The 14,431-nt window shown below is 46.5% G+C and overlaps 1 protein-coding gene across 1 annotated transcript in view; it reads left to right on the top strand.

Annotated features, from left to right (window-relative positions):
- The window catches only part of SLC9B2 (solute carrier family 9 member B2), an 81,260-nt gene extending 67,273 nt beyond the window's left edge, over positions 1-13,987 (top strand). Inside the window, exons 11-12 of the mRNA XM_044276551.1 lie at positions 3,407-3,543; positions 13,612-13,987. Of these exons, the coding sequence (XP_044132486.1) occupies positions 3,407-3,543; positions 13,612-13,848 (374 nt within the window). The 3' untranslated portion in view covers positions 13,849-13,987. The remainder of the gene's footprint in view (positions 1-3,406; positions 3,544-13,611) is intronic.
- Positions 13,988-14,431: the final 444 nt, after the last annotated feature.

The raw sequence follows: 14,431 nt of genomic DNA, 5'->3' as shown, positions 1-14,431 counted from the left end.
ACCATGACATGTATGAATTTGCATATGGCGGTGCGGCATTCGAGCCCATCGCGGTCCCACAGCACTGCTGGTAGTAGGTATCCTGAAATAAAAAGTAATTTTCAGTTAGAATAATTTCAAGTAGCTTCAAAAAAAATAGTCTAGCGCCTTCACTGTGAGAGGAGAAGGATAGAAGCCACTCAGCAGCCCGTATACCCTTCCAGTGGACAATAGAAGTGTACAGAGAACAAACATCAAAAGTTACCAACAAATCATCATCCTGTAACACCAGGGTCCCAACCTCACGCAAAAATTGATTCGTGTCAAGCAGGAAAGACGGCATATTTTTAGTCAGGGGTGTCATGACCTTTTCAAGTAAAATAGCTGGTGGAGACAGAATAGAGTCAGTTAAGGCCACAATAGGACGACTCGGTGGCTGAGTCAAAGATTTGTGCACTTTGGGCAGTGTATAAAACACCGGTGTTACAGGATGATGATTAATCAGATATTCCCCCAATTTGGGATCAATAATCTGCTGTGAAGTAAATGTATCAACCAAAGTACACAATTTCCTTTTAATAATATATACCGGATCGCCATCCAATGGACGATATACATCAGTATTGGCCAACTGGCCCAGAATCTCATTCACATAATATTCCTTGTCCATCAAGACAAGAGCACCCCCCTTGTCTGCAGGCTTGAAAATCAGGCTACCGTCATCCAATAGGTTTTCAATAGCCTGTCTTTCAAGTCGCGACAAGTTGTGGTTCACATGAAATCCACTTTGTCGTGTTTCCTGTAAAGATTTTAACATATCACGTTGGACCAATAAAATAAATGTTTCAACAGGATGGTAACATTTTGGTGGTTGAAAATGACTCTTGGTTCTCAGTCCAAAGTCCTTTAATGATAGGCAAGTATCACCGGTCGTCACTCTATTTGCGCATATTTCAACACTGGTAGATTGCAAACCTGAGAAGTGTGCCTTAAGTCGAATATTCCTAAAAAAAACGCTGACCGTCCATATCAAATTCAAAACTATCCAGCGGACTAGTGGGGCAAAATGAAGGATCGCTTCTCCAAGCACAAGTCCACCATAAGAAAAAATAATTTACTTTTACCGGTCCCCTACCACTTTGATCGCTGTAAGCACAATATTGCGCAGTTGCGCTTTCAAATTATTGAGCAGATACAACAACCTCGAAGAGGTGGCAATCGATTGAAAATGTTAAAGAAGCGTGAATCCTATTGGATTCATACCCTCCAGACACTGGAACCCATGGGGTTAAACCGGGAGTATGATCTCCATAGCTTCCTGTAAATTTCCGTTTTTGTTAAGTTTATATTTTGTTTTCTTGTATTTTTACAGAAAACGTGAGGAACTCCCCAACCGCATCATCTGAATTGCAAGCTACTATGATTATCTAGAGAATCTCATAGGAATCTACAATTGTTACTATTTTCATTGATGCTGTTGCAGTTGGGCCGCTTCTCACGTGTATCTGATTATTCAAATTGTTACTTTGTTCTTTTCTCTTTTTCCTCCTTTCCCCCTCCCCTTCCTGTCTCTTTTTTTCTTTTTATTCTATTTGTTTGTTTAATCACCATGACTACTTGATGTCACTTCCGCTGTGGCGGTCTATTTAAATCATGTATACTGCTTGATTTTGTTATATGCCATTGGTTTGAGAAAGGCTCGCAGCAGAGCCGAAACGCGCGTCACTGAATACTTGATGTGTGGCGAATAAAGAGAAAAATTTTCTGAAGAAAAAAGTGAGTGCCGGTCTTTTCTTTTGCTTGTACCTGGACTTTGGCCCTGGACTCGTGCACCACGCCTACAAACGGAGTGCCGGCTGACCCTCGTTGAAACAGTACACAGTATGCTGTCCTCATTTTTTGCAGACCCATTGAAATTGATGTGTCCTTATCCTATCCGCAAAAAAAAAAACGGAACGGACACTGAAACAAACAACGTTCGTGTGCATGTAGCCTAACTGGCAATGTGGAGATTTCAGTTGTATTTTATCTTTATTGGAGGAAGGCCTCATGCACACGACCGTTGTGTGCATCCGTGGCCGTTGTGCCGTTTTCCGTTTTTTTTTCACGGACCCATTGACTTTCAATGGGTCCGTGGAAAAATCGGAAAATGCACCGTTTGGCAGCCGCATCCGTGATGCGTTTTTCCTGGCCGTGAAAAAAATATGACCTGTCCTATTTTTTTCACGGCCAACGGTTCACGGACCCATTCAAGTCAATGGGTCCGTGAAAAATCACGGATGCACACAAGATTGTCATCCGTGTCCGTGATCCGTGTCCGTTTTTTCCTATCATTTCAATGGCAAACTTGACTTACATTTTTTTTTCATTTTTCATGTCCGTGGATCCTCCAAAAAACAAGGAAGACCCACAGACGAAAAAACGGTCACGGACCTACGGACCCCATTTTTGCGGACCTTAAAAAAAAACGGTCGTGTGCATGAGGCCGAATGGTGCTGTATTTAAAATGACATTGAGTAGTGGTCGGAACTCCATTTTTCTAACACAGAGCTCTGAATCCCCTGCAAAAGGGGAAGGGAGAAATGTATCATTCCATTTGCGCCAAAATTTTGGCATAAAAAGTCAGTGTTCTGGAGCTCCGTATTAGGTCTCATGCACACGACCTTGTGTTATGTCTGCATCCCATCTGCATTTTGTGCGGGTTGGAGGCGGACCCATTCATTTCAGTGGGGCTGCAAAAGATGTGGACAGTACACTGTGTGCTGTCCACATTCGTATGTCCATTCCACGGCACACGCAACGCAAAAAAAATAGAACAAGACCTATTCTTGTCCGTTTTACAGACAAGGATAAGACTGTTCTATAGATGACGGGACGTTCTGTTCTGTAAAATGTGGAATGGGGACGACGGTATCTTTTTTTTTTTTCACATCCGCAATTTGCGGACCGCAAAAAAGGGCAACTGCCGTGTGCACAAGTTCTAACAGAATTCCCGCTGCTATAAAGATGTATTAAAGGGGTTGTCTCACTTCAGCAAATAGCATTTATCATGTACATAAAGTTGATACAAGACACTTACTAATGTATTGTGATTGTCCATATTGCTTCCTTTGCTGGCTTCAATCATTTTTCCATCACGTTATACATTGCTTGTTTCCATGGTTACGACCACCCTACAATCCATCAGCGGTGGTCGGGCTTGCACACTATAGAAAAAATAGTGTACAAGCACGACCGCCACTGATGGATTGCAGGGTAGTTGTAACCATGGAAAGTGGCTCGTATTACCTTTCTCCACATGATAAATGCCACTTGCTGAAGTGTGACAACCCCTTCAAGGAATTCATCAGCACAGAATTGGACATATGGCCCTAAACTAAATCCCTGAGATCTACTAGTTTAATTGTTTTCTCTGATTACATTTAAGGATTGTGTGTTGCCACCCTTGGAATTGCATTGATCATACGAATATGCTTCACTTTCCTGATGGTTACCTGGGCAGGTTTTAATATGAAAGAAAAAGTATTTATTTCTTTGGCATGGATGCCGAAAGCTACAGTTCAGGTAAGGGCGGTATTTGTAACTACTGTGTATGAGGAAAGTAATCCATCTTAAGTCTTGACACACAATGAGATTTGCAAATATATTAAATACTATATGGCATGACAAAAATGGGCGAGCAGAAACTATTTTCTCATTGATCTTGATATCTTGTTACTCATGAAATCAGTTTTTATTCAGCACTACAGTTCACTCTGGTAAACCCATACACCCTATATAGTTGGGCTAGGATCCATTCTTGTATTGCTATACTTATGTTTTAAGGGGTTAATAAATACTTAATGCAGTGCATATATGGCATTAGATGGCATTGAATGTATGGAGTGAGCTCACTAGCGGCTGCCAACTGTATAATACATCAGACACCCAGCTTAATGATACAAGCTGATGCCAGTCATTTAGCCCCTCGCAGTCAATAACGACTGTGGAATCTGAGTGGTCAGACAGAAGGAGCCCCCTGCAGCAGAATCGTGGGGATCCAATCTGTTGCTATGACAGCCTAAGGCCTTTGTGAAGGCTCCTAAGCCTGTCATAGTAAGCTGCCTTCTAAACTCTGTCTGTGGTAGGGTTTGACAGGCAGCCTATAAAAATACCATGGGGTGTAATAGTATAATGCAGCAGACTCCCGCCAGCAGTGACTGGGATCAGTGATCGCTCAGATTACAGTTATTTAATTCCTCAGACACAACTGTCAGTTGCATCAGCGGCATCTGGGCCGATGGGCATTGCCACGTTTGAAAATCCAAACTATTAAAATAAAAATATTTTTTCTGTTCAGTGGCTTCAGTAACAGAAGACAAAAAAAAAATTGCCCCTTTTAAGTCACCTTGATGCCCAAAAACTTTGAATAAAATGTGATCAAAAAGTCATATGTAACCCAAAATGTTACCAATAAAAATTACACCTCCTTCTGCTAAAAAAAAAAAACAAGTCTTCACACAGCTCTGTAGTTGAAATAATAAAAGAAAGTTATGGTTGTCAGAATATGGTGATGCAAAGAATAGTTGTTTTTTTTAAATGTCTTTATAGTTTTAAAAGTAGTAAAACATAATAAGTACATAAATTTTGTATCCCCATAATCTTACTGGCTAGCAGAATAACGTCATTGTGTCATTTTTAGTGCAATGTGAACGTCGTAAAAACAAAACAATTTTACTCCAAAAAGATTTTTTCTCGTACTTTTTTCCATTGGGGGACACAGACCATGGGTATAGCTTAGAGGTATTAGTAGGAGGGACACTATGCAAATACAAAAGAGCTCTTCCTCCTCGGGCTATACCCCCCGACTCCACCAGGAGGAACTCAGTCTTTTAGTGTCTGGTGAAGGAGGTTGACATTTTTTCATTCGTCTCCCTTTTGTTATTTTTCTTCCAGCTGGGGACGCAGGTCGGCATTGCGCCTTCCTGGTCCCCCATGGAGTGCCCGCCGCCGTCTGTTGGACGTTGCCAGGCTGCCTCCATTTTCCCCCCAAGATGGCAAGTGGACCTGGGCTCGACCTGTTAGCTCCGACATCCCACCAGCTCCTGGGTCACCTGCTGCCACCCTCCGCCAGAGCACTGCACTCCTGAGCAAGGAGTCAGATGTCTGAAGAGGTGCATCCCTGCTGGTCCTGGAGTAGAGGAAGAAGATCTGCAGGAGCAGATAAGTATGAAGCTGCACCTCTGTGTGTCCCCTCCCTCCCTCTCTGCTCTGAGACCTATGGGCCTCCTGGGTGAATGGGGATCTAGGTGGCATTGTTGTTCTGTCTGGGGCGCAAGGGTCATGGAGGCACTTAACTGGGCAGGCGTCTCTGGACGCTCCTTCTCTGGCGGCATATCTTGTCTCTGAGCGGCGCTGCTTTATCTCACAAGCAGCGCTCTTCCCCCTCTGGTCTCCGCTCTCTGGGCTTGTCATCCCCCTTGCTGGGGACGCCTTACTTTATTTTTTTTTTCACGCTGAGCGGCGCCAGGGGCCATTTTATTTCCCTTCTTTAAACAGAGAGCGGAGAGCGCGCTCTTTTCACGCTCCTACGATGCGATCAGGGGGCGGAGCCTAATCAGCACTCCGGCTCCTTCCTGCTGCTGCTGAGAAGCTTCTCACACTGAACGGCTGCTCCCCCGCTCCTCTCTGGATTGGTTGCTTGTGCTCTTGCCTGAGCGGTAGGATTTTTTCTCTCTGTACTGATTCCAGTCACTTTTGTGAAGAGACCATCATGCCTAAGCCTAAGTCCGGTAAGACCTCTTCTCAGACCCCAATGGGGTCCTGTATGGAGTGTCTGCTCCTACTTTCAGTCACTGGTGCCTGTGCCTCCTGCCCTGTACCTGGATAGAATCACCTTTCTCCCCCTTCTCTTGCCCAGTCGCGCCCCCCTTCCCCGGTCACTGCGGAGCCTGCGGCCCCCACTTGGGCATCTGCCATGTCCAGCGCGGCCAGGGCAGCCATGTCTTTTATGGAACGTATGTCCGTTTCCAATCCTGCAGCGCCAACCACTCCGTCCCCTCACAGTGGTTCCCGCAGAGGACGCCTGACTACTAAGAGGCAGCGTGAGCGACAGCATCCCTCCTCGGATGACTCCGCTTCTCCCCCTCGGCTAGAAGCTTGCTCAGACTCCTCTCCACCCCCCCCCCCCCTCCACTAGAAGGGAGTTCGCCCTTTTTCCTCCCAAAAAACCGGAGGCTGCTGTCTTTCCGGTCCATGAGGAATTTTCTGCTGTCATAGCCAGGGCATGGAACCGTCCTAATCAGAAGTTTTCCGCCACAAAACGCATGGATATTCTCTATCCTTTCCCGGCGGACAGCGTGGAGAAGTGGTCTTCTTCCCCTAGGGTGGACCCCCCGGTAGCCAGGTTGGCCAAAAACACGGCCCTCCCTGTCCTGGACGGCTCCTCTCTGCAGGATGCTGTGGACAGGCGCCTAGATTCTCTGGCAAAATCCATATTCTCACTGGCGGGCACGTCCCTGCGACCTGCCTTTGCCTCGGCATGGGTGGCCAGAGCTCTCTCAATGTGGCTGCAGCGCCATCACCAGGACCTGGCGGACCAATGTGCGTCTGCGGACAATCTGGATTGGTGCTCCAGATGTCTCAGGCCTCCAAATTCCTCTGTGAGGCTTCCATGGACATCGGTTCCCTTTTTGCCCGCATTTCGTCCCTCTCGGTCATTCAACACAGGGAGGTCTGGTTGAAGGTATGGGACGCTGACGCTTCCTCCAAGCATTCCCTTGCGTACCTCCCCTTTGAGGGTTCCAGACTTTTTGGGGCTCAATTGGATGAGTTCATCTCTGCTGCTACTGGGGGCAAGAGCACTCACCTTCCCCAGCCTAGGGCTAAGCGCCCCCTCGGACGAGGACTTCCGGTTCTCGGTACCAGTCCTTCTCTGCTAACAAGTCGTCGCCTGCTTCCTCTGCAGGAGGGTCACAGGACTCCCGCAAGAAGCCCTCTTTCAAACCCCAGCCTACCTGGCGCCCGAGGACACAGTCGACCCGCCCTGCTGCTTCCAAGCAATCTTCTGCATGAAGGGGCGCCCCCACCCCTCGTGGTGGGGGGCCGCCTGCTTTCTTATCAGCAGGTTTGGAGGGCTCATGTTCAGGACGCATGGGCTCTAGAGATTGTAACGTCTGGTTACAAGATAGAGTTCGCGTCCAGACCACTGGAACGTTTTTTTCTCCTTCCAGGGGAGTTCTCGCATTCCGGGGGATTCGACCAGAGCCTCAGACCTCTTACGGGCAGTTTCTTCCCTTCTGGACCAGGGGGTTATTACCCCCGTTCCTCCAGAGGAACAGGGCACAGGTTTTTTTCAAACCTGTTCGTGGTCCCAAAGAAAGAGGGGTCGGTGCATCCGATCCTGGACCTAAAACTGCTCAACAAATCTCTACGGGTGCGGAGATTTCGAATGGAATCCCTCCGCTCCGTTATTGTTTCTCTTCCAGGGGAGTTCCTCGCGTCCGTGGACATCCAGGACGCTTATCTGCATGTTCCGATCGCAGAATCTCACCAACGATTCCTGCGCTTCGCCATTGGGGCTCGTCACTATCAGTTTGTTGCCCTTCCTTTCGGGTTGGCAACCGCCCCTCGGGTCTTTACCAAGATCCTGGCACCGATCATGGCGCTTCTTCGTACCAGGGGCATTCCTTTGCTGCCCTATCTGGACGATATCCTGATAAAAGCCCCCTCGCTTCCGCAGGCCGAGGACAGCGTCCGGATCACTGTTCAGACTCAGGAACAGTTCGGCTGGAAAATCAATTTCCCAAAGTACTCTCTCCTCCCATCCCAGAAGCTCCCCTTCCTGGGAATGATTTTGGACACCTTGTCCGCCAGAGTGTTCCTGCCACCCTCCAAGTCCTCCCAGATCCAGGGGGCAGTGTCGCATCTACTACGCTCCCAGTTCCTCTCCATACGGGAATGCATGCGGGTCCTGGGTCTTATGGTGGCCTCTTTCGAAGCTGTTCCATATGCCCAGTTTCACACTCGCTTGTTACAACAGGAGATCCTTTCCCTCTGGGACAAAATCTCTCTGGGTCTAGACGATCGCATCCGCTTGTCTCAGCGGGTTCGGGCAGCTCTCCATTGGTGGCTATCCCCATTGAACCTGAGGTCGGGGAGATTCTTTCTTCCTTTCTCCTGGACGGTTGTCACCACCGATGCCAGCCTCCTGGGTTGGGGCGGCGTTCTCCAGTCTCGCACGGTTCCAGGGATTTGGTCGGCGGCAGAGTCTCGCTTTCCAATCAACATTCTGGAACTGGGGGCGATTTTTCACTCTCTCTCCCATTGGACCCCTCTCCTTGCGGGCCTCCCGGTGAGGATTCAATCGGAAAATGCCATGGCCGTGGCCTACATCAACCATCAGGGCGGGACGGTGATGCAGGAGGTGACGAGAATTCTGACGTGGGCGGAGTCGCACGTTCCGGTGTTGTCAGCAGTTTACATTCCAGGAGTGGACGAGTGGACAACTGGACAGCGGACTTTCTAAGCCGCAACAAGGTGGATCCAGGCGAGTGGTCTCTGCATCCAGAAGTGTTCGCAGAAATCTGCCACAGATGGGGCCGTCCGGATGTGGACTTGATGGCGTCCAGGCTCAACAACAAGCTCCCAGTGTTCCTGGCTCGCGCCCGAGATCCGAAGGCGTACGGAGTGGACGCGCTGATGTCTCCGTGGCAGGACTTCAGCCTCCTCTATGTCTTCCCTCCATTGCCTCTTCTACCAAAGGTTCTACGCAAGATCGAGGCGGAAGGGATCCCGACCGTTCTCATCGCCCCAGAGTGGCCTCGCCGCGCGTGGTACGCCCCATGGCCTCTTCCCGACAGACAGGACCTACTGTCTCAGGGCCCGCTCTTCCACCAGATTTTACGGTCTCTTCGTTTAACGGCGTGGCTGTTGAAACCGCCATCCTGAAGAAGAGGGTGTTCTTGGAATCAGTGATTAGGACCATGATCAGAGCGAGGAAGTCTTCTTCCTCCCGGATTTACTATCGTACCTAGAAGGCCTTCCTGTCCTTTTGTGAGAGTTTGGGGTTCCCTCCCCTTCGCGTTTCCATCCCGATGGTGCTGTCTTTTCTTCAGTCCGGGCTTGAGAAGGGACTGTCGCTTAGTTCCCTGAAAGGTCAGGTTTCGTCGCTGGCCGTCTTTTTTTCAGAGGTCCCTTGCTCTTATGGGTCCTGTGAAGACCTTTCTTCAGGGGGTGGCACATTCGGTTCCTCCGTATGTTCCCCCTTTGCCTCCTTGGGATCTCAATTTGGTCCTGTGCGCTCTGCAGTTGGCCCCCTTCGAGCCTTTGAGGGAGGTCTCTCTGACTGTTCTCACCTGGAAAGTGGTCTTCCTTGTGGCCATAACTTCCATCAGACGGGTGTCGGAGCTGGCCGCTCTTTCCTGTCAGGAGCCTTTTCTGGTTTTCCACCAGGATAAGGTTGTGCTCCGTCCGGTCCCCTTCTTTTTGCCCAAGGTGGTTTCTCCCTTCCACCTTAATGAGGATCTTGTCCTGCCTTCCTTTTGCCCTTCTCCGGCTAACCCCAAGGAACGCACTCTGCATTCCCTGGATGTCGTACGGGCCCTGAAGGTGTATCTCGCGGCTACTGCTTCCGTCCGCCGTTCAGATTCCCTATTTGTGATTCCCGAGGGGCCTCGCAAGGGTCTGGCGGCCTCCAAGGTCACTGTGGCGCGCTGGATCCGCTCGGCTATTTCCGCGGCTTATCGCGCTCGTGGTAGAGTTCCCCCGGCTAGGATTACCGCTCACTCCACTAGGGCGGTGGGGGCTTCCTGGGCAAGACGCAATCGTGCCTCTGCATCTCAGCTGTGTAAGGCGGCCACCTGGTCGTCCTTACATACCTTTACAAAGTTTTATCAGTTGCATTCACTGGCTTCGGCTGATGCTGTCTTTGGCCGCAGGGTCTTGCAGGCTGTGGTTCCTGTTTGACCGTTGGACGTTCCTCCTGGCGGTGCTGATATTTTTTCCCATGGACTGCTTTAGGACGTCCCATGGTCTGTGTCCCCCAATGGAAAAAAGTACGAGAAAAGGAGATTTTTTTGTGAAACTCACCTGTAAAATCTTTTTCTCGTCTTTTCCATTGGGGGACACAGCTCCCACCCATTCTGCCTGTTGCAGGAGGGGTATTCAGTTCAGTTTCTGTTTATGGTTGGACCTTATGGCTTGGTCCGATGGTTTCCATAATTTTTTCTTGCTACTTCTCCTACTGCTTGTGCAACGCCTGAGTTCCTCCTGGTGGAGTCGGGGGGTATAGCCCGAGGAGGAGGCGCTGTATTTGCATAGTGTCCCTCCTACTAATACCTCTAAGCTATACCCATGGTCTGTGTCCCCCAATGGAAAAGACGAGAAAAAGATTTTACAGGTGAGTTTCACAAAAAATCTCCTTTTTCCCTGTTTTTTCAATACAAGATATGGTAAATTAAATAGTGCTATTAAAAAAATAGAACTTGTCCTGCAAAAAAATAAGCCCTAATATGTCTGTGAACCAAAAATGTTAAAAGCTGGGACTCTTGGAAGATTGGGGGAAGATAAAAACAAAAATCATCCTGTAAGTACCTGGCCAATTTTTGGGTTTTGCATTTTCGTTTTTTCCTCCCCACGTTCCAACTTTTTTAAAAATTTCTGTTTATATTGCCACATGAGGGCTTACCGTACTTTTTGCGGGATAATTTGTATTTTTTAAGGGAACCATTTAATTTACCATGTCTGTTATAGGAAAACGGGGAAAAATTATTTGTGGGGTTAAATTGAAGAAAAACACACAATTTCACCAATTTGTGTGGTTTTACATCACAGCATTCACTGTGCACTAAAAATGACATGATGTCCTTATTCTGTGGCTCAATACGAATACAGAGATACCAAACTTGTGTAGAGTTTTGTTTTGCTACTTTAAAAAAAAAAAAACTTTTTGTTATATTTCGGTCTAGAGAGATGTATGAGGGGTTGTTTTTTGCGGAAGAACTGTAGTTTTTATAGGTACCATTTTTGTGGTACTTTTTTGATCAGTTTTTGGGGCGGGAAAGGTGACTAAAAAATGGCGAATTGTGTGGTTATAACTTTTTTTCCCCTTTAACAGAGTTCACTGCACAAGAGGTTTTTAAAAAAATAATTTTAATAGTTAAGACATTTTTGGCTGCGGCGATAATTATTTTTATTGTTAATATTTTTTATATTTAAAATTGGGAAAGGAGGGTGATTTAAACGTAAACTTTATTTTTTTTTTTTTTTAGAGATCTATTAGGGCAGGGATCTCAAACTGCGGCCCTCCAGCTGTTGCAAAACTACAACTCGCAGCATGCCCGGACAGCCTACAGGTATCAGCCTACAGCAGGGCATTGTGGGAGTTGTAGTTTTGCAACAGCTGAAGGGCCGCAGTTTGAGATGCCTGTATTAGGGTGAATAGGATTTTCACACGCTTCCTGCTGAGCTGTGCTTAGCAGAGAGCTCACCGTGGCAGCTCTGGGGAGCTTCAGAAACATCCAGGCTGCCATGGTAACCGATCAGAGCCCCATGATTTCACTGCGGGAGCTGCCGAGATGGTGTTGAGCGGCATTGTCCAAGTGGTTAAATGACGGGATTCGGCACGATCACCATTCCGTGTCATTGCGGCCGGATGTCTGCTGTATGATACAGCCGGCATCTGCCACATATGGAGCAGGTTCACTACAGCAGCCCGGTCTATACAAGCCTTCAACCCCGGCAGATAAATTATATGATTATCTATGTGAACCAAGCCGTTACCGGAACCTTACTTTTTACTTTGACAACTTCTTTTTATTATATTTTGGAAATAATAATTAAGAAGGGATAGAAGGTACTGAAATGGTATGGGACAAGTTTAGAACTGAGGAACATGGTGCCAAGACTCTGCGCTAGACAGAGGTGTTGGCAGCCCCAGTCTCTGAAGAACCCTTAGGCTACATTCACACAACGGGAAAAAAATTTAAAAATCTTTAAAAATGGCAAACCGGTATGTTTTTAACTGGCATTTAATCACTGATGCCTTTCTGAGAAATGGACGTTAATAGCGGTCGCTTCAATTATATGGGGGCTGTCGATCAGTGAAAACGGACAAAATAGAACATGTTCTATTTTTTTACGTCCATTCTTCATTATTTTGTCAAAAAACTGACGCATAAATAACCCCATTATTCTTAGAATGGACGTGTGACAGGCATTAAAAAAAAAAAAAGTGCATCACACATGGTGTGATGGTGGGTCTGACACATGGGGCACCCACAGATTCTAAAAAAAAGGACACAGTGCTGCCTTAGCATTGCATCCGAATCTTAGTTTTCCCTGCACAGCGGGATCCCTCCCATCCATCTCTATTCGCCTGAGTAGGCTGTGGTGTACTACACAAAACCAGCACTGCAGTCCCTTCATTCGCAAGATCATTGGGGGTCTCGGGTTGGACCTAGACCAATCATAAGTGATGGGATATCCTACCAATAAACCATCATTATATAAAACGGTTATTACCCCTGTAAAAGGGTTATTTCATTTAATAAAGCAGGTATTTCCCAAGCATCTTTTTAATGTTTTGCTTTTTATTCCTTCCTAAAGGGGTTGTCTCACTTCAGCAAATGGCATTTATCATGTGGATAAAGGTAATACAAGGCACTTACTAATGTATTGTGATTGTCCATATTGCTTCCTTTGCTGGCTGGATTTGTTTTTCCATCACATTATACACTACTAGATTCCGTGGTTACAACCACCCTGTAATTCAGCAGCAGTGACTGTGCTTGCACACTGTAGGAAAAAGTGCCATGGAAGAGCACATAGGCTGGTGCTTTTTCCTATAGTATGCAAGCACGACCACCACTGCTGGATTAAAGGGCGGTCGTAACCCCTGGAAACGAGTAGTGTATAATGTGATGGAAAAATGAATCCATCCAGCAAAGGGGACAATATGGACAATCACAATACATTAGTAACTGCCTTGTATTAACTTTCTCTACATAATAATAAATGTTATTTGCTGAACCGTGACAGCCCTTTAATATTTATAATTGAATCAACACCAGGGTGTTACCAATCTCATTATCAAAAGGGGTGTGTCCCTGCACAGTCTGACATTATAATTGCTAATTCAACCTTGTCACGCACCCCTATCTGGTAACACCCACTTATCAATTTAATCATAAATTTCTGTGAAGAATTAGGGTCCATTCACACGTCCATATGAATGGGTCCGCAATTGTGCGGAACGGGTGCAGACCCATTAATTTTCAAGAGTAACGGAAAAGATGCAGACAGCACACATTCACATTGTGCTGTCCACATTCGCATTTCGGCTCCGCAAAAATAAAATAAAAAATAGAACATGTCCTATTCTTGTCCACAGCTGCGGACAAGAATAGGCATTTCTATTGGGGTGCTGGCGCTATGTTTTGCGGATCCGCAAAACACTGCAGATGTGTGAATGGACCCTAACAGAGGAAGAACACAAGCCAGAGTTCTAAGAAGAAAATGCTTGTATTTACTAAAATAGGCAGTCAGGAAAGCCTTTAATGTCGTTTTAGTTTGTGGACAAGTAAGCAGGGGACTAAATATTGTTGATTTCTGGTTTGCTATAATTATTAAATACGTTGTATTGTTTTTATTCAGGCTGCCATTGGCTCTGTAGCCCTGGATATGGCAAGAAACACTGGAAACAAACAGTTTGAAGACTATGGCATGGATGTGCTGACCGTCGCTTTCCTAGCTATTTTAATCACGGCACCAATAGGGGCATTGATCATTGGGATGACAGGGCCAAAAATGCTCCAGAAATCAAACCTATGCATGGACCCAGAAGAATCTGAGTTGGCAGACAACAGAGGAGAAGCCTGTGGCCCGGTCTGACATACTCTTCTCCAAGCTGAACACTAGCACAGTTCTGATGGGAAACCGCTTCTTTTTATGACAAATTTTTTCCTTGATTTCTATGAAATGTATTTATTGAACACAATCAAAAGAAAAATAAATGCCGGGTTCATATGTATAGTTTTGGGGTGTCAAATATATTTCACATGCCTACAAATTGAAGGTTGTTCATAGTATCTCTATATAATATTGGTCTGCTACAATACAGTGCCATACAGAAAGGCTCAGAGAGACATGATAGAATTATATTTTTTAGGGTGGGTTCGCACTAGCATTATGCCATTTTGTTATAGGTTCCGTTTATAACTAAATATAACGGAATGCCAAACGGAAGCCTTTAAGAGGCATTCCATTTTTGATCCGTCCTAATAGAAGTCTATGGGCAAGTATAACGGATCTATCTGGTTTCCTGTCAACAGGACTTTTTTTTCCGTCCTGCTTAACGGAAACCAGACGGATCCGTTATGCTGGCCCATAGACTTCTATTAGGACGGATCAAAATGGAATGCCTCTTAAAGGCTTCCGTTTGGCATTCAGTCTGTCCATTCGGTTATATTCAGTT

Source organism: Bufo gargarizans, chromosome 1 (assembly GCF_014858855.1).
Source record: "Bufo gargarizans isolate SCDJY-AF-19 chromosome 1, ASM1485885v1, whole genome shotgun sequence".
NCBI classification, from domain to species: domain Eukaryota; kingdom Metazoa; phylum Chordata; class Amphibia; order Anura; family Bufonidae; genus Bufo; species Bufo gargarizans.
The sequence above is the reverse complement of the archived record's forward strand: the minus strand, read 5'-3'. Positions and strand labels throughout refer to the sequence as shown.